General features: G+C 38.0%; 1 protein-coding gene across 16 annotated transcripts in view; it reads left to right on the forward strand.

The window, feature by feature from the left end:
- Positions 1-20124, forward strand: part of ELAVL2 (ELAV like RNA binding protein 2) — a 159350-nt gene that overhangs the window by 126832 nt on the left and 12394 nt on the right. For all 16 annotated transcript variants that reach the window (XM_032138485.2, XM_032138486.2, XM_058431596.1 and 13 more), the window contains one exon: positions 17497-17650. In XM_032138485.2, coding sequence (XP_031994376.1) covers positions 17497-17650 — 154 coding nt within the window. The remainder of the gene's footprint in view (positions 1-17496; positions 17651-20124) is intronic.

The following is a 20124-nucleotide window of genomic DNA, read 5'->3' on the forward strand; positions in this document are numbered from 1 at the left end:
CTGATGTCGTAGCTTTTGTTGTTTTCTTTCCATTTCACATTATTGATGTTAAACTGTTTTGCTCAGATACCACTCTAAATAAACCAATTAATAGAGGCCTTAATTTGGGCCTTTGAGTTTCTTTGTCTTGAGACTTTCTGGACCAGATCTCTTAGGTGCCAGAGAGTGAAGCTGTCTTTGCCTAGGAGTGAAGAACTCTGCCCTCTTTCAGGGTGAGCACTTGAGACAGCCAGACATACAGTTTGAGAAGAAAACTGGATCTGGAGGTCATACTTAGCAGATAAGTGAGTTAACATTGATTCAGTTATTTCAGTTGTAATGAACAGTAAAATTATTATTATAGTAATAACTTCCTGAAATTATTTTTTAGGCAGCTACCCATTCTTCAACAATGTTTTTCTGGTAGGTTGATGTAAGTCATAGATGCTAGTTTAAAAGTTACAGAAATGTGCATTAACATTGGTCTCTGTTTAAATTTGCATAGACTCTTTAAAAAAGCACGAATGGTACATTTTATTTTACTTTCACTTCTGCCAGCCATTCCTATCATTACTTTTAGTGTGCGTTCTCAGCCGTATGTACTACATTAGAATTACTTGTGGATGTTTTATTTCCAGAAGTGTCTTGACATGCTGCTTTTGGGCAATGAGACAGGGCTGTACAGTTGACACTTGAACAATTCGGGAGCTACGGGTACGAGCCCCCATATAGCAAAAAGTCTAACTTTTGACTCCTCAAAAACCTAACTACTGGTAGCCCACTGTTGACTAGAAGCCTTACTGATAACATAAACAATTATCACATATTTTGTATGTTTCATGTATTACATATTGTGTTCTTACAATATAAAGTAAGCTAGAGAAAAGAAAATGTTATTAAGAGAATCATAAGGTAGACAAAATATATTTACTCTTCATTAAGTGGAAGTGGATCATCATAAGGATCTTCACCCTTGTCATCTTTGTGTTGAGCAGGCAGAAGAAGAGGAGGGGTTGGTCTAAAAATCCCATATTAAGTGCACCCACACAGTTCAAACCCATATTGTTCCAGGGTCATCTGTATTTTGAAAACAGTACAGGAAATCTGATACTTGTCTGCCTCCTCTCCCTTCCTTCCGTGAAGAAGTCTTTTGAATGCTGCAATAGGACTTGGAGGTGTAAGTCTTAGATTTGTGTTCTGTTTTTGGTTTCTTGATGAGGTGAGCTGCAGGAAGGGCAAGGAAAAATAGAACAAGCATGTAGTCCTGGAAACTGATAATTCAGAAAAAGTTTCAGTTTCCAGTTTTGTTAAATGTCTATCTAGAAATTTGTGCCTGCCTTAACCAAATAACCATATTCATATTCCTAGAAAGAGTCACTGAGAGAAGCTCCTAACTTGATTGAATCAAGCACAGTGGCCTTTTTGAAGAGACTGACCCAGTTGAGCCACATCCAGCCAGTCTGGGTTCTTGGAAATATCTTTGGATGAGTTTCATGGGCTTTATTTTACATCTGCATTTTTGCATTTGCAGGCGATTTATATTCCTAAATGCTTTGCTCTCAAGCTACCCGGCATTTGTCTTACTTAGAAACTAACAATCAGTGGATGGCAAGGAAAAGGGCTTGGCATCCGTGATTGTTATGAGTGATCTAGGAAACCCTAATATGTCCAGAGTTTTGAGGATTATTTCAAATACCTTTACACAAGAGACTGCCAATACTTTAATGTTCATCGGGATCAGTGGGTGGGGTGGTTGATTAAAAATGCAGATTTCTACACCCCAACCAAGACTTACTGAATCTGATTATCTGCAGAGAGAGAGACTGAGGAAATTGTAGTTCAACAGCCACCACAGGTGATTCTTAAGCAGATGGTGGCCTGACCTGAGGAACATTGTTTAGTGGATCTTAATGATTTGCACTTGGGTAGGTCTGTGGTGCTTATTTTAAAACAAGTCTACTTGTAAATAATAGGATTTTCATTTGTAGATTACATCAAGATATGTTGAATGGCTGGGATTCACTAATGTGTTTTTAATGAATATAGTGCTGGATTTACCTAAGAAATAATACACATTCTCACACACAATTTGCTCATTTTCAAAGCATTTGTGTGTCATTAAATACTTCAACATTACAATTATGTTAGCATAATTTATTTGCTTCTGAGAGTATTTGGAGAATTTTCAGTATGGTTCTTTAGGACCTATCCATTTAAAATGGGTGTCTTGGCCGGGCACGGTGGTTCATACCTGTAATCCCAGCACTTTGGGAGGCTGAGGTGGGCAGGCCACCTGGGGTCAGAAGTTCAGGATCAGCTTGGCCGCCAACATGACGAAACCCCATCTCTACTAAAAAGTACAAAAATTAGCTGAACATGGTGGCGGGTGCCTGTGATCCCAACTACTCTGGAGGCTGAGGCAGGGAGAATTACTTGAACCTGGGAGGTGGAGGTTGCAGTGAGCCGAGATCACACCACTGCACCCTAGCCTGGGTGATAGAGGGAGACTCTATCTCAAAAAAAAAAAAAAATAAAATAAAAGGTGAAAGGGTGTCTTATAGTATAGAGATTGGGAGTTAAGTTCTGTGATCCAAGATGTTAGATTATGAAAGTGGCTTTTGAGCTGGGCGTGGTGGCTCACGCCTGTAATCCCAGCACTTTGGGAGGCTGAGGCAGGTGGATCACCTGAGGTCCGGAGTTTGAAATCAGCCTGGCCAACGTAGTGAAACCACGTCTCTACTTAAAATACAAAAAATTAGCTGGGCTTGGTGGCAGGTGCCTGTAAACCCAGCTCCTGGGGAGGCTGAGGCCGGAGAATCCCTTGAACCCAGGAGGCGGAGGTTGTAGTAAGCTGAGATCGCACCATTGTACTCCAACCTGAGCAACAAGAGAAAAACTCCCATCTCAAAAAAAAAAAAAAAAAAGTGGCTTTTAAAATTTAATAAAAATTTGTCTTACTTTTATAGCCTGCCAGCCAAACCCCTCTTCCTTCCCTACCCAGTGTCTTGATATTTGAGCTTTCTAGCCAGGGCCTCAATAAATGGGAATTTGCTCTATTATAAGAGCTTCCATGCATTTTATGCTATAATTTTTTGAAGGAAAAAATTTTTTGCTATATGCAAACTTAATTTAGAAACCTTTTGACCTCTAAACCGAATGTTGCCCCAAAGCTATGTGAAAGCAGTGCATACTCTTGCCAAAAGGCTTACAGTGTTTTCCCCCTGCTCAGAGTTGCAAAAATGAATAAGAAACCAAGGATTTTTTTTCATGTTCTTCATTAAGCGATGTCCGGGGGGAATTGTAAAATATGCATTGTCTACAGTATATCCTGGTGCACGAAGTCAAATGAACTGTGAAGGTGAGGGGTAAAAACACCCCTCTCACCTTTGTACTTTGTTCTTTGGAGTATTAAAGAACATTGATCTGCCAAGTGGCAAAGGGGATACTATTTGGTGGTTTAATTACAGCCAGTGAGTGTTATTGATGCTATCAATCAGCAAGACCCAGGGAAAGGGCCTGGTGCCAAATCATTCAGTGTAATTAAATACCTCAGGAAGGGATTCTCAAGGTGCTTCTGCAGATCTGAAGCAGGGGAACACTTTGTCTTAGAACAAAGATAAAGGTGGTTGTTCCCCTCCTCGCTTCCCCTCTTTAAATTTCTGCAGGTGTTGCATAGATGGCAATGATATGGTCTCTTTATTGCGTACAGTGAAGGTGGTCCATGTTTTCCTTAAAAACTCTTTGTTTTAAAGTCTTCACAACTGTCACACAAAGGGTTTTAGAAATACAGTAATTATTTTTTGTTAAAGCTGTTAGGGGGACTATACAGCTCAGGTGTCTAATAGATACTTGGAGAATGAAGGATTGTCTTTGAATGAGACTATTAGTCTTGCAAATTCAGTTCATTTAAAAAAAAACTTTCCATGTGGTTATTCTCTAATGTCTAATCTTGTTGTGAGAGAAATATCTTGGTAGACTTAAAGTCATAAAACACTCACTAATGTTCCAGGGGTTATCCCCTTATGTATTGAATAAATTTTTCATAATTGTATAACTTATGTCAGCTCCACAAAATATGTGTAGGTAAAACTTCCTTTGGCTCTGTGGGGAGGGCTTTTAATAACATTTCTGTTATTCTTTTTCCTTGCTTTCTCCTTTATCATACGTGCCCCACACAAATTTCCATCTCAGCCTGTTAAATGCCATAAGCAATCTGCAGTGTTTGCTGTTACTGCTTTTTAAATTTTTAAAAAACTGTTACAGTTTCTACTGATTGAGGCTTACCAAAGACAGGCTGCCCTTGAAAGAAAGTGAGCTGGCTTCCTAACTTCTTTGTATATGTATACCTGTATACATACATTAGATCTCTGACAATTGGGTCAAATCAGGGCCCAAAACACTAAATCTTGGATAGCGTATGGTTTACTTGTAATGTAGATACAGCTTGCAGATTGTGTTTTAAATTTAAAACAGGTGTTTGAATGGGGATTGTTGAAATAAAACATCCTTTAAGAGGAAGATTATTTGTTAGGAGTTTTTCTCTGGGTGTTTGAGGAATCATATTTTTAAAATACATTAAAGATTTAGTAGAAGTAGTTATTTTATGTTCAAGACTTCCCTCCCCTTAGGGCTTTATTATATTATATGGAACAATAACAAGACTAATAGGCCTGTCTCCAAGTTTGTAGGAAAGGTCAATAGCTTTAAAAGATGTGCATGGTGCTCACCTTGCCCACAAAACAAAGGGCCAGGATGAGCAAATGTAAAAATTTTTGAGAAGTATTTAATTGCAACTTTTTTTTTGTTTTACTGAGACCATGTAATCTTGGCTATACAGTGTTAGACAGGGAGTATCTGTAATTAAATATTGTATAAACATTTTGAGTGCTTAGTGTGGGCTAGTTAGCTTTGCTAAATGTTGGAACAGCATTAAAATAAGACAAGAGGTAGCCTTGTCCTTGATCTCATTGTGTAGTAGGGGAGACAGCACTTAGTTTATGTGACCATTATTTGGATATATGATGAGTGAATGCAGAATACAATGAAAATGGATATGCCACTTGCTGTCTAGAGGCCTCTGCGATGATTTCAGAGGTGATGGTGTTTTACAAGCTAGGTTTTATTGGGCAGAAAAAGAAGAAATGTATTACACATACGGGAATATCTCATCCAAAAGCACAGATGCCTTCATGTGATATGTATCTTTTAGGAGAAGCTTACATCTGAACACCATAAAGTATACTTATTCTATCAAGTAATAACCTTCTACAAAAATGATTGGCAGGAAAATTTGATTAAATCTAGCCCTGTACTTTACATTTATCCCCATTTAGTGAAGACCTAATTTATAAGAGAAACAATAGGAAGGAATTTTGGGTAGATCAAGTAATTTGCTCACAGAAACATATTTGCCTTGTTCTGCAAAGATCCTTGGAGACCTATGGGACTCATTTAAGTATTTACAAATGGTATCAAGATGAAGTTTGTCTAAGCAGTATTTAGTGTACACACAGAGGAAAGGATCATTATATTTTCATTACTGTATGAAGTAGGTCAAAGAAGACTTGGGTTTCTGAACATTGTTGCAAAGCAGTTTTTCTTCTAGTTACAGTACAAAGGGAAGCTTAACTGTAGATGGCATTTACATTTAACTTTACTACTACACTGATTTTGACTGTTCTCCTCACCTGCATTGTGATGGGAAACTGTCTCTATATTCTAATTCCATACATTTCTGTCTGATAATACTTACCAACATTTAGATCGTCATTCCTCTGCTCATGAAAGCTTTGCACTGCCGTTCAAGGGCTCTAGACTCTCCCCTCAACTCACTGTTCTAGTGTTGTCAGTGTCCTACAGAAATCTTTATTCTAGCTCAGCTGGGCTCTTCATCACTCAATATGCAAGCCTAATTCTCCATTGCCTTGGATTATTCTCTGCCTACACGGCCTCTAACCCTGTCATTTACCAAGTTTTATTTGGTCATAAAATAATAAAAGTGGATAAAAATTTATTCACTATACATTACCTTTCTCTTCTATTTGGTGGTCTGCCCTCTGAGGGCAACGGGATTTTTGTCTTTGGAGAGCAGCTTACAGAATGTTTTTATTTATAACCTCTGCATGAGGAAGCTTCTGTCTATTGCTTATAAGAGACAGTGAAGACCTGCTCTGTGTGCTCAAAGATGGAAAAACTCACAGTTTAAGTGAAATTAAAAGTTGAAATTCTTGGAGGCTTTTGTTTTGTTTTTTGTTTTAATGCCATTTTTAACTTTGGGTGTGTTTTTCAAAACTTCTTGGTAGGTGTCACTATACATCGAAGATATGGTCAGATGAAAGATATGTAAAGGACTTAACAGCTTTTTTGTTTCATACAAAAACAAAGTTTTTTATATATACATATTTTTTAAATTATATTTTAAGTTCTAGGGTACTTGTGCACAACATGCAGGTTTGTTACATATGTATACATGTGCCACATTGGTGTGCCGCACCCATTAACTCGTCATTTACATTAGGTGTGTCTCCTAATGCTATCCCTCTCCCCTCCCCCCCACCCCACAACAGTCCCCAGAGTGTGATGTTCCCCTTCCTGTGTCCAAGTGTTCTCATTGTTCACTTCCCACCTATGAGTAAGAACATGCGGTGAAAAACAAAGATTTAAGTAAAGGTATCCCTTCATGTGAGATTTTCTGCATAATGTCCACCTACCCGTCTCTTTTCTTATCCACTTCTCCTTTTCATGTACTTCTCTCTTTGTCAGATCAGGGATGAAGAAGTGTATGAAAGTCCTAGGATGTTTAATTCACCAAAATTGGCTTGATGAGAACCTTTTTTCCCATTACCAACCGGTACTGGTTGGTTTTTATTCTAAGACACCTGCAGTTTATTTATGCCAGCCAGTGTGTAGTCCTTCTTTAGTTTAACATTCTAACTCAGTATTTTAATCTGTTGACAGTGCCTTAGGCATACTAGATATTCAGATACTACACAAATTATATCTTAAGTACATTTTTGGAGATAAAGTTGCCATGGTTATCTTCATAGTATTGGCATCTGTTGGAGATGTCATTTGGTCAAGTTTCAGAATCTTGAAAGAACCCTTGGCCATTGCTGGAGAATGGGCTTCTAACAATTGGATGAGTATATCTGATTTTCTGTAAGCCAATTTAGCCTGCATTGTTTTCAATGAAGCAGCAAAAGCCAAGTTATTTGGGCAAATGCCACAACTTATAATCATCTTGCTTGAGAGGTACTTCAGAACAACCTCCTGGCCGGGCGCGGTGGCTCACACCTGTAATCCCAGCTCTTTGGGAGGCCGAGACGGGCGGATCACGAGGTCAGGAGATCGAGACCATTGTGGCTAACACTGTGAAACCCCGTCTCTATAAAAATGCAAAAAAATTAGCTGGGCATGGTGGTGGGCACCTGTGTTCCCAGCTACTCGGGAGGCTGAGGCAGGAGAATGGCATGAACCTGGGAGGTGGAGCTTGGAGTGAGCCGAGTTCGTGCCACTGCACTCCAGCCTGGGTGGACAGAGTGAGACTGCCTCAAAAAGGAAAAACCTCCTGCACAAGGCCATGGAATATATACATTCAACAGGTATTAGAGTCCCTACTTGGTGGGTGGGACTATGTGAGATAGGCTTCATATAAGACTTAGTTTCAACCCTCTAGAAGTATAAAACGTAGTAATATAAAAGCTTTGAATGGTGATACTATTAACTTGGGAGGAAGCTTTGAGGCAGTCTAATTCTCTGGCCGTATTTAAGAAAGCTCAAAATACTGAGTACTGAGATTTTTCTTTTAGTCTCTCGAATGTATTCATAAGATATTTAAAGTGTCTAAAGTGAAAGTTTTATAGTGGTACTTGATAGTGTAGCCTCTTCAGTATTGTTTTTTAAACTGGGAAATCATATTGAATCACCAGGTGGCCGATTGCATGGTAGCTTGTAACACGTTTCACATGCAGAAACATACACGTAACTTTCGTCTCAAGATAGAAGTTATTCCATGAAGTTCATTTATATTTCTACTACTGTCTATCCAAAAGAATTTCTCATTTTACATTTTACTGGCCTAGGTTCAACAGATCTCTACAAAAGAGAATCGAGGTAGTGGGAGGTTTAGTATGTAACAGCTTGATGGGAGAAATAAAATTTTGGGGCCTTATTGTTGGCCCATTTATAGATGTTGAATGTTTGCTCTCTGTATGTCAGTAAGACAGCTCCTTCCTTATGTTCCCTCCATCCAGGCTGCAGGCTTCCCAGCACACTCATCTGCTGTCACCTTACAAAATATTTGGAATATTCAAGAATTAACTTTAATAATTATCACCATGGATTTGGAAGAAGCCTCATTTATATGTGTAATTTTTGAACTGCTTCTGTGTTAGAGTGCATACATTGTTCTTGTGCCAAGTCTTCTCCTCTGTGTCATCTTTCCTGACCTCAAAGATAATAGTATTCCTTGAGTTTTTGTTCCATAAATTAGGGATGATGATAATACCCAATGCATAAACTTGTTGGGAGGAGCAATTGAATTAACATATGTTACATATCCAGAACAGTGTCTGGCACATGGTAAACAATAAGTGTTAGGAGCTATCATTATCTGAATTGTTTCCTATGTTTGTATATAAAATGATGTTATGATTAAAACATTTATGGTTCCCCTGCTCTGTGCTAATAGTTTTATTGTTCGATTTAATACTTGTAAGGTTTCCATGAGGTAGGTACTGTGATTAACATCAAATTACAAATAAAGAGATAGAAGACCTAAGGAAATGATTAACTGGTAAGTAACAGAGCCAAGACCTGGACCTAGCTCTGTGTGACTCCATACCATATGGTTTTACTCCTTAACATTGGAGGGTTGTGGTCCAAACATTCCATCCTAACCGCTAGTTTCATAGTATGCTGTGTAATGGCCAGAACTTTACCCATTACAGTGTATTCTCTTCTGCTTTGTATAATATATTTTTTAACCTGGTGCTAAGCTAACTCGTGCTTGCCTCAGTTGCAGCCTATTCACATTACTTAATATTTATAAATATTATGTGGCTAAATAAATGCAGGCTCATTTCTGAAGTTAGAAGTAAGGAAGTTGGTATTCTTAACCACTACTGAAAATTTTCTAATGCAGAGAGGGTAGGAATAGACTCTTTGTGGTTACAGCTAAAACTCCCATCTATTTTTTATACTTCTTTAGTGTAATCACCTTCTAAAGTCTCAAAAGGCTAAGTGAAATGTACAGGATTGGAAATGGAATATGGAACATTTTGATTGACAAGTTCCTGCTTAAACTTGGAATGGCTAGTCTACTGTCACTACCATAGTGAATTTGATTTCACTGCCTCCACCTCAGATGCCATATCCACTACCATTGCTCAATTGTTTTGTTTTCTGTTAAGGATCTCTGCAGGTAAAAAATTTAAGAAATGGTAAGGTATTTGTGGCCTAAGTTGCATTTCAAGAATATCTTTACCATGTATCCCATTTGCCTTTACCAGCATGAGATGTCCTTGTTGAACCAACTTCACACTAGAACCAAGGAGAAACAACAATAAAAGGGCAGAAGTTATCTACCAGTTGTACTTTAATAAAAACGAGATGCCTGTCAGGGCAGCCTGTTTAGACCCTCTTTGATACACATGGATGCAACTGTTCGGGTATCATTTAATAAACCCCACTCAGTGCAGTGTAGTTTGTCAGAGGCTGTTTAAGATGTTTGAAAAAGGACATCTAATTTGTCAAGTCTGTAGTTTATGATCAGTTGCTTGATACAGATATTAAAGCCAAAACACTTTTTATTTTTCTGTGACTATTCAGTAGTTTTATTATTGTCTTTAACAATGTCATAGGATCACTTATTTTTATGACATTACTTATTTATTCCTAGCTTCGTCTTTAAGTTGAAGCTAAGATCAACTGCCTTGACTATTATTTAATGATGTTGCACTAAAACTTGAAAATTATATGAAAATGAGAAGTCTCCCTAGTGTAAACAACCAGTTGCCATTCTGTTTTCCTGTTAATTGGTTTGTAATTTTATAAAAGGGCAGAGACACTATCAAAAAGATTCTGGCTGTTGTAGGTTGGTACATTTTAATTGGTGGAAAATGCTGGTCTCAGGATTCTTAGTTTGATTTTTCTCTTCCAACTCCCAAATAATTAGATTTTTTCTCCAGCATCTCCTGAATAATTCTCAGGCATTACTAGTAGAAAGAATATAGTAACTGTCCTAAGACAGTTATTTTGATGTGTTTTATTATTTCCTTATGTGTATACAAGAAAATATTCTATGTAGCAAAGCTAAGGTTCTTACTTTCTTGGAATAGCTCTTCTGATATCTCCTTGGAAATGTCTGATTATTGTCCCAGTCACTGTCATTTCACAGGAAAATTTTATGATTTTGAAGATTATGTTGCAGCTAATGGTGTAATGGAAAATCCCATGATGAAGAGCTAAGACCCCGAGTCCTACACCCAGCTCTTTTTCTTTGTGTCTTTGGAAAAGTTACTTCACCTTTCTGTGCCTCAGTCTTCCTATTTCCCAAATACAAAGAAATTGGACTAAATGATCACTGTGTTTTCTTTTTGCTCCAAAATTAAGACCCTCCCACACCTCCTATCAGCACCATATTATTTTGTTGAAGATTATGTTGCCTCTGGGGACTTGAGTCCCCAATTTGAGAAATGAAATTTCATTTTTGAAATGTTTAATAGAATTTTCATTGTAGTCTGTACACAAAGTACCAATGCCTGTAATGTTTGATATATTACAAAGATTGTGGCTTCTGCTAGCTTTTAAACAATATTTCAGAAATAAACTCTCAATTTAGTATGTGATTATAAATCATCTTCATTACAGTAAGTGTGTGGTAGGTACCAGGATGTACAAAGTAGGATGATGACAAGGTTTCTTATTTCAAGGGGTTAAGTCAGTCACAAGAAAGGGTTAAGTACATTTTGGTTGAGTCAGTATTTAAGAGAACAAGGCATATAATGCAGTGTGGGTTCAGGTAAGAGGCACCCAACTCAGACTGTAGTGGAGAGGACTGATTAGTGTTGACTTTAGGGACTAGGTGATACCCATGAGGTGTCTGAAATGACTGAAATTTAGCTGATTGGAAGGAGGGCAGCTTATTTTTAACACAGAAAAGTGAGAGCAGGAAGCTTGGAAAACTACCAAAGGTTTTGTATGCTTGTATGGAAGAGGTAGCCAGTGCTGTGACCATAAAAGAGTAAGAATTCTAACATTTATCTGAAAGTCTTAGGGAGCCCTTTAGGTAATTTAAGTTGAGGATGACATTATCAAATATATTCCATGGTATCTCTGAACTTCTCACTTGAATTAAAGCAATTGTTTAGTCTTAAAACATACAACAAATCCAGTTACAATAAAATTTAAGGTTCTGTATGTATTTTCCACTGATAGTTTCCTAAATCCTATATTTTGGAATATCCATTAAAGATAACTGCCCTAACCTTTAATACGTTTTATAAAATTTCTTATTGTTATCTTAGGCTTATTCTTTTTCGACCCATTGTGAAATATGCCCTTCCTTATTGATAACTTAATATTGGACTGTGATACATGTATGCCTTGATGTGTGTTTGAGACTTGTTACTGGTAGGATTTTGAATTTAGAAACAGATCAAAGTACACATCTTCCTTTTGGGTGAATTTTGAGGTCTCTGGCCTGAGTTGTGGTTAGAGATCCCCTTCTTCTGTGTACTATACTTCTGAGCTCATTTGGAGGGTCCGATGTAGCCAACTGTCTAAATATCCATGATGCTGTCACAAGACCTTTGCTACTGCTTACTTAGAGCTAGAGCTAACTTTTATTGAGTTAGTGTCATTTTTCAGATAGTCCCATGAAGACTCCATCTTTAAAAAATATGAACAGCCAATTAACTGTCTGTTTAAATAGGCATAACTGTGACCTTTCAGCTGGAGAGATTGAATGGAGCTTTTTGAAAAAAGTCTAAAGTGGCAAGTGTCTAATTTTCAGGTTTAATGTTTGTAGTCCTGGGTCAGTAATTGACAAGTGATAAAAGTTGTTCAGTGGTGATCTTATCAGTGGGTGACTTCTCAAATGTCCTTAGTTTAAAAAAAGAGGGAACTTCTTTGTTCATTTATAGAACTTATCACTTTAATCTATTGGTATTAATGTCCACTGTCACTGATCTTCCCATTGATGAATCAGAGAAACGAGAGCAGTTGTGTGTTTGGACAAAAGCATTCAGAGGAACTTCTGAAAGTGATGCACTGAGATTTTAAACATTGCTATGTACATTTAATAAAGTACTAATTCATAAGATGGTTTTGTTTCTTTGTATATTTTGATTAACTTGTGTTTGATAGCCCACTCTTAGTGTATGTGTTACTCATCTTTGCATGTTTAATGTATCATTAGTTTTAGCTGCTGATGAAGAAATGAGCTTTTAATTACAAGTAATACACTATATTTCAAACGGTTCCATTTTCAAGACATAATTCGATAAATATATTTCTATCTTTATTTTGTCCAGTCTACTCTCGTTTTTGAAGAACAATTTGAGAAGCCATGGGCCATTTACTTAACCTGCAGTAGCAAGTACTTACTGCCTCCCCGTCTCTCCCTTTCCCTCATAATAATCTCAGTATTGCTTGTCTTTGTTTATTATATCACTTGTAGGGTTGTGAGAAATTCCAGAATAAACCCGAGTTTTAAATTGCTATCTTTGGAGTAGATTGGTGTTCAGTGTTGTACTCCCTGTATCATCTTTAAATATTTAAATTGCAGACTCTCTGGCTGCCTCTTAAATTAGATCCTTCACTTAGTAGTTTTGACATTTCATAACCTTGCTCCTCATGCGTTAAATATTCACCTGTTTAAGTGGCAGTGAAAATTTAAAATCCAAACTCATATATTAATCCAGCAAATGGAAAATGGAGAACAGATTGCAGTGGAGAAAGAGGCTATTTTGACCTCAGTAGGACATATGCCAGGAGTCCATTGTATTGAAGCATTTCTAAATAGAATTTGTCATTTAAAGCGAACTCTCTTTTGGGCCTTCAAGGGAATTTAGTCTTGTAGAACCAAAAAGATACTTAACACTGTCTGAAAATAGCCCCTGTATGGTTCGTGCGTATGAAGGCACCTGTACGAGATCTAAATCCACAGGAAAAAAAAAAAAAGTCAGAATGGAGAAGGTTGCTGATAATTGTCAGATACAAAATTTAGTTTGGTAACCGATTTGAATCTCCAGAGTGTGAGTCCTTATTCCACTATCAGCCTTCTTCCCACTTAGGTCTAAATACATTTTTTATTTATAATCTTTTGAGATGGAAGAAGAAATGTTTTTCAGGAAGGGAGGATTTTGATGACAGTGATATCCTTGATAATGGAAGGGAAAGGAAGCTGTTTTAATTCCAAGAACAGTAAATAAAGGGATAGGGGTAGGACCTTGAGCCTTGGTCTGGGAGGAAGGGGAAGGCAATTACCCTTTCTTACATCTTTATTGCCTGAAAGTGAGTGAAAATGGCGTTGCTTACTCCTGAGAATTAGAAAGTAACAAAAATTAATTTAAAAATTTGAATGATGATATGTAGTTTCTTTGGTTAATTAGTGGCCACTTCTCTTTTCTTAGAAAAAATTACTATTAAAAATGTTAATGGAGCCGGGCGTGGTGGCTCACGCCTGTAATCCCAGCACTTTGGGAGGCCGAGGTGGGCCGATCACCTGAGGTCAGGCGTTCGAGACCAGGCTGGCCAACATGGTGAAACCCTGTCTCTAAAAAATAGGAAAAAAAGCCAGTGTGGTGGTGCATGCCTGTAATCCCAGCTACTTGGAAGGCTGAGGCAGGGGAACAGCTTGAACCCGGGAGGCGGAGGTTACAGTGAGCCGAGATCACCCACTGCACTCCAGCCTGAGCAACAGAGTGAGACTCCGTCTCAAAATAATAAGTGGAATAACTATTAACTAATTTCTAGCAACATCCTGTTTTCTGTCTGTGGCCAGTTTCTCTGTGTACACCTTTAAGAAACAGCCAGGATTCATTTAATTTTTCCTAACTCAGAACAAGTGAACTAAAACACTCATTTACCATAGTGTTATGGAAGGAAAACTGGATGAGGAGACCAGGACACAGAAAGAGAAAGATCAGAGTTTGAACCCAGAATTCAACACTAGTTGTGTATAACCTTAGGCATGTTATTTACCTTGTCTATGCCTGTTTCCCCAGCTATAAAATACTAATATGTATGCTGCCTACCTCATGGTGTTGTTGTGAGGCACAGACAAAATACTGTAGTTTGTGAAAATGCCTTGTAAATGGTTGAAGTCTCATAATCCTCTAAATGTAAGTTTAACATTAAACATTGTTACCAACATAAGTTTATATATAATCTAATCGCTCCTGTCCTGCCTGTGGTAGTGGAAAATGGTTCTTTGACAATGTTACTGAAAGATACTGTTATTGAGAAGGTTTGTCTTGGAGCCTTTTTAATGTGGCTGGGAACTAAAGATACAATATAAACTGAAGAGTGGACATTGGGGAAAAAAAATCACATAACTGACCTAGGTATGTTTTCAAAGCCTTTATATAAGCACTAAATATAAACCCATTTTCCTAAATATATTTTAGGATGACTTTTAAGACACACCACCTACACTCAACTGAATTGCACAAAGCAGTGAATGTCACTGCATGAGTAAATTGTTCTAGAACACTGTAATGGAACCAGGTTTCTCTCTACTTTAATGGGCTGGGCATTTACCTAAATTTTCAGATGCATGTAGAGGTAAATAGTATTTATAATGTCACATAGATTAGGCTCTGAATCTTTTCATGTGGATTATAAATTATTTAATTATTCCTAATAGCCATATAAAGAAGGTAGAATTGTGGTAATAGGCTTGAAGAACTTAGTTTTAAGTTCACAGAACTGGTTATGAATTAAACCTAGTTTTGGGCCCAGGCACACTGATTAGCTGTTACCTTTAACCACATTTCCACTGCCTCCTGTGACGCTTGATCTCATGCAGAGCCTGTCTCCTGCTGCTGCTTGCTGCATCAGTCATTGGAAGTTAGCCTCCTTGGAGAATGTGTAGATGCCTGCCCTGGAGCCCGTGGGACATGGCTCTTCATAATGGGAGTACTTCAGTCACATGATCTGGAACAGAGTAACAGCTGACTTGTTGAGTGCTCCCTCCTGTGGAAATAAAGCCATAGAATGCTAGATACGGATGCATGTCCCAACTGGTGTGGTTTCAGCTTTTCTGGATAATTGAGAATCTTACATCAGAAAGGAAATGAAGTTTTCATTGATACATATTACTGAATGCATATATAATTCATTGGCCTTGTTTCATCAGTTTATAGCAATCCCAAGATTTGATTCCATCTAAGTTACATTAATCACTTGAAATTGGCCACTTGTTTTTCACTTACATTGAAGTTCCCCAGTCTTCATTGTTCTTAAGTATTTAGGCATAGAAAAAATAAAAAAGTAGCATATGTATGTTTTCTCCACCACTATTCCAAATTCCTTGTTTCTTCTGTAGGACAGGACAGTGCTAATATAATTTCCAAATATAGCCTTTGGAACAACAGGTATATTTTCACTTGTTAATGAGCAAACGGTTTGAATAAAGAAGAGTATTAAATGTAAACACCATTGGGGCAGGGGTGTGAAAGATAACGAGGTCTTTATAAAGTAGTATAAAATCTGGCTTATATTTTTTTCTGGAAAGCCAAGAAAAAGTGGCAACAGAGAGCTGTGGGCACAATTCAAATTATGGGGAAAATGTTTGGTGCTTCATACTAAAACTTATTTAAGTATTAGTGTAAATTGGGAAAGTTTGTTTTTAACTGGATTAAAGATGGGTACCAATAATAAAATGAGCAGGCAGTAGTTATCACTTTACCTCAGCAAATCAATCCCAGACACATTGACCATTTTTAGTTATAATCTGAGGATGGGTATATTGTGGAATTTCTGTCCCTTGAAGTAGGCTAGTCCAGAATATTATAGCTAAACCAAAGGAAATGCGATCAGAAATAGCTCATGAGACTAAATGTTGGCAGATAGGTTATAGGCAGAGAGTCATCAATTACAGTTGGGGCAGGAGATCTGGATGACTTGAACTGACCCTTAAATGCTCTGGTTCAGTAAGCCGTTGTGGATCTGCATGATCAATGGGGTATTATTGGATGGGCCTTACTCACCAAATGCGTTAGCATCTATCACATGTCAGGCGCTCACTAGGCATTGAGGATACGGTGATGACCAAGAACGATGTGGTTTCTTGCCTCACAGAGTTGACATGAGGAATGATGATTATAAACAAATACATGCAGACCTATTTTCTCTTTCTTCCTTGTGGGATTTTGTATACCGTATCTCAAAGACATGAAACTCTTTGAAAGTACATACAGTGGCAGGTAGAGTTAATTACAGGGACTTAAGACCTTTTGAAAATCAGGGTTAAAAAGACCTGTGGATGAGAAGACAACAGACAAAGGATAATGAGGGCTTGTTCACACATTCAAATTTCTGGGAATTTATGGACAATCATATGGCATACAGCAAAAGAACGTACTCACTGATAAGGGTGAATTTTTTTTTTTTTTAGAAATGTATCACTCCCACCCACACAGATGGGAGAGGCTAGAAAACAAAAATGTCTCCATGAATTTGGAATCTTTAAGCTTTGAATGATTGGGCCTAAATCCCTATTCTAGGGCAGGTGTTCCCAACCCCTGGCCATGGACCCATACCGGTCCGTGGCCTGTTAGGAACCGGTGCACACAGCCAGAGGTGAGCAGCAGGTGAGCCAGCATTATTGCCCAAGCTCCACCTCCTGTCAGATTAGCTGCAGCATTAGATTCTCATCAGGGCACAAACCCTATTTTGAACTGCACATGCAAGGAATCTAGATTGTGTGGTTTTTATGAGAATCTAATGCATCCCCCATCACGGTCCATGGAAAAATTGTCTTCCACGAAACCAGTCCCTGGTACCAAAAAGGTTGGGGACCACTGCTCTAGGGGTTTGGCCCCACAGAAGACAGCCTATTATCGTGAATAGTATTGTGCTATGTGCACCACTGGTCTGTTTTAAGAACTTTAAATTTTAGTGAATTAAAACTGGATTAAAGGTGGGTACCAATGATAAAATGAGCAGGCAGTCGTTATATCACTGTACCTCCGCAAATTGATCCTAGACCCATTGACCATTTTTAGTAATAATCTGGAGGATGGGCTATATTGTGAAATTTCTGTCCCTTGCAGTAGGCTAGTCCAGCATATTACAGATACTCTCCCCTCTCCACCTAGGGGAGAGGGAATGGGAATACTGCTACCCATTTGTCTAGAATTTTCCTGGAAGTGAATAAAGCAGTTAGCACCTGACTTGCTTGAACTTCAGTGTTCTATGCTGTTCATGGGAAAGTTACTGAGGCAGTTTTTGAGTTTCTAAAGGGAGGTGAGTGAGCGTGCATATACATTTAATTTTATTTTCCTTTTCCAGGTTTCCTATGCTCGCCCAAGTTCAGCTTCTATCAGAGATGCAAATTTATATGTCAGCGGACTTCCAAAAACAATGACCCAGAAGGAGTTGGAACAGCTTTTTTCACAATATGGACGCATTATTACTTCTCGTATTCTTGTCGACCAGGTCACTGGTGAGTAGACAGCCGCTCTGGACAGTCTTTCCCTGTCTCTGACTAGCAGATTGTGAAATACTCTGTCTTTCCATGTAGCAGTCTTGCCTCTAGAACATATCAAAGGTATATGTGGGCCAGAAAATGCAATTTTCTGCTGGAATTGTTCATAAATATGCATGGATAAAAATAGATTGTGGAGTATAGTGAGCGTGCTTGAGTCATTTCCACCCTGAAGGTGCAGGTTTGAAGCCTGTTTCATGGCTTGTAATAAATTTATAGATGCTATAATCTTCATTTCCAAGCCACTGTGTGATAAAAGCCCCCATCCTGCTTATAAAGTACTAATAAACAATCTTTCTTTTGTCAAAAAGCGAAGCTTAATGCAGCAGTGTGCAGCTAGTTCTCCAAGGGAGGATTACACTACATCCACAGTGGTAATTGCTGTTCAGGCTGTTTTCCAGGTTCATGCTGTGCTGTATGGGCATATGTAAGAGTATGAAATTTTGAATGTTAACAATTTATTTTATTCCTAATATCACTGTTAGCCCAACTGAAATGGGAAGACTAAAAATGTTCATTAAAACTCTCGAATGTAAGGGAGTTGTTCTGCCAAATCTTAGTTTAAAAAGCTAGCAATATAGATTTGATTATGGATTTTCAAAATAAAATACAGTTACAGTTTCCTATTATAAAAGCAATACTTGGCCAGGCACAGTGGCTCATGCCTGTAATCCAAGCACTTTGGGAGGCCGAGGTGGGTGGATCACCTGAGGTTGGGAGTTTAAGACCACTCTGACCAACATGGAGAAACCCCATCTCTACTAAAAATACAAAATTAGCTGGGTGTAATGGCGCATGCCTGTAATCCCAGGTACTCGGGAGGCTGAGGCAGGAGAATCACTTGAACCCCGGAGGTGGAGGTCACGGTGAGCTGAGATCATGCCATTCATTGCACTCCAGCCTGGGCAACAAGAGTGAAACTTCATTTCAAAAAATAAGTAAAAAATAAAATGAAAGCAATACTTGTTCTTTAGTAAACAGTTAAAAAAAATAGAGAAACATTGTGAGGAGGAAATATTAGCTGTAGTAACATAGACTGAAGCAGCCACATGAAGATTTGTGAGGTTGTTTGTTTGTTTTTTTTTAAGGTAGCTTTTCTCCTCACTGTTTCTCCCCCCCCCACATAATAATAATAATAATACCTTGGAGACATGTTGTATATTACAGTGTCTAATTCTTTTAAAGCAAAGACTTCAGAAGGAAATCGAGCCAGATTTTTCATTCATCAAGTGAAGATCCATTTAGTTGATCTGAATCTAATCAGAGGAGCCCATATTACCTGCTTCTGTGCTGTTAATTGGCTTCATAAGAAGCACCACCTTTAGAGTTCTGAGTAGAGAGAGCTAGCACTATATGCATGCCTGGGAGAATAGCCTAAAGATTTTGCTGTCATGAGAATATTTAGTCAAGTGAGAGTATATAAAATACAGCCTCCTTAACCGTGTTAGTTAATTCATAATACTCATACATGGCCACCCTGTGTTGTTATCACATAGACTAATAATGGTGTTAAATAGAAATCCAGGCCTAGAAATACAGATGAATTTGTTCAAAGCAACAAAAATCTATTTTATTTCATTTATGCTTTCTAATTCATTCATTCTGAGATCTTGTGAATTGAGAGTAGGTTTCACCTGTGACACTAAAGTGCATCTCATCTTTTACCTGCTAGTCCATCACAGGTGGATCTAGCTTGTTTTAGTCAGCGGTTCTCAAGTATGTGTCCCACACCTGCAGTATCAGCAGTCTTCTGGAACCCTGCCGAAAATGCAAATTCTTGGGCTTCATTCAGAACCTACTGAATAAATCTGAGGGTGATCCACAGGTTGTTCTTATGTATGCTTAAGTAGGAGGACCACTGGTTTAGGTGACTCAAGCTGCGTAGAGGCTGTTTTTTTGCTAATCTGATGCTTTTCTAATGGAACAGCTAAGTTCTAGGGGTTATTAATTCTTAATAGGCGCTAGTAGATAAGTGAAAGGGTTTGCTATCATTTCACTCTTTATTCTTCATACTTAAGGCTTTCAAAGTGAACTTACTGAATTTACCTGAAATGAAAAATGAAACCCTGCAATTTTCTTATTCAGCCATCAGGTGGTAATAATGTGCAATGTATGCTCTTTAAATAGAAAAGGTAAAGTGATAGGGGCTGTCTTAGATACGCATATGTGGGAAAAATGCTTTATCTTCATTAGAAAAATCTAAGTCATTGACCTTACACAGTATTAATTTTAAAGCAAGTAGACCTTCCATTTTTTTTTTTCAGTTCCTCCAAGCACGATGGTCCAGTGCTTTTTCTCTGCATACCTTTCTTAGTAACCCCTGTTATTTTTTCTTCACTGACATCCTCTGAATCATCTATACTTTCTTGCTACTAGTCTAATCTGGTCCTGCTAGTACTCATTTACTTGCCAAAAAAAATTTCCCTGCCACT

Source organism: Hylobates moloch, unplaced genomic scaffold (assembly GCF_009828535.3).
Source record: "Hylobates moloch isolate HMO894 unplaced genomic scaffold, HMol_V3 SCAFFOLD_19, whole genome shotgun sequence".
In the NCBI taxonomy this organism is placed as follows: Eukaryota; Metazoa; Chordata; class Mammalia; order Primates; family Hylobatidae; genus Hylobates; species Hylobates moloch.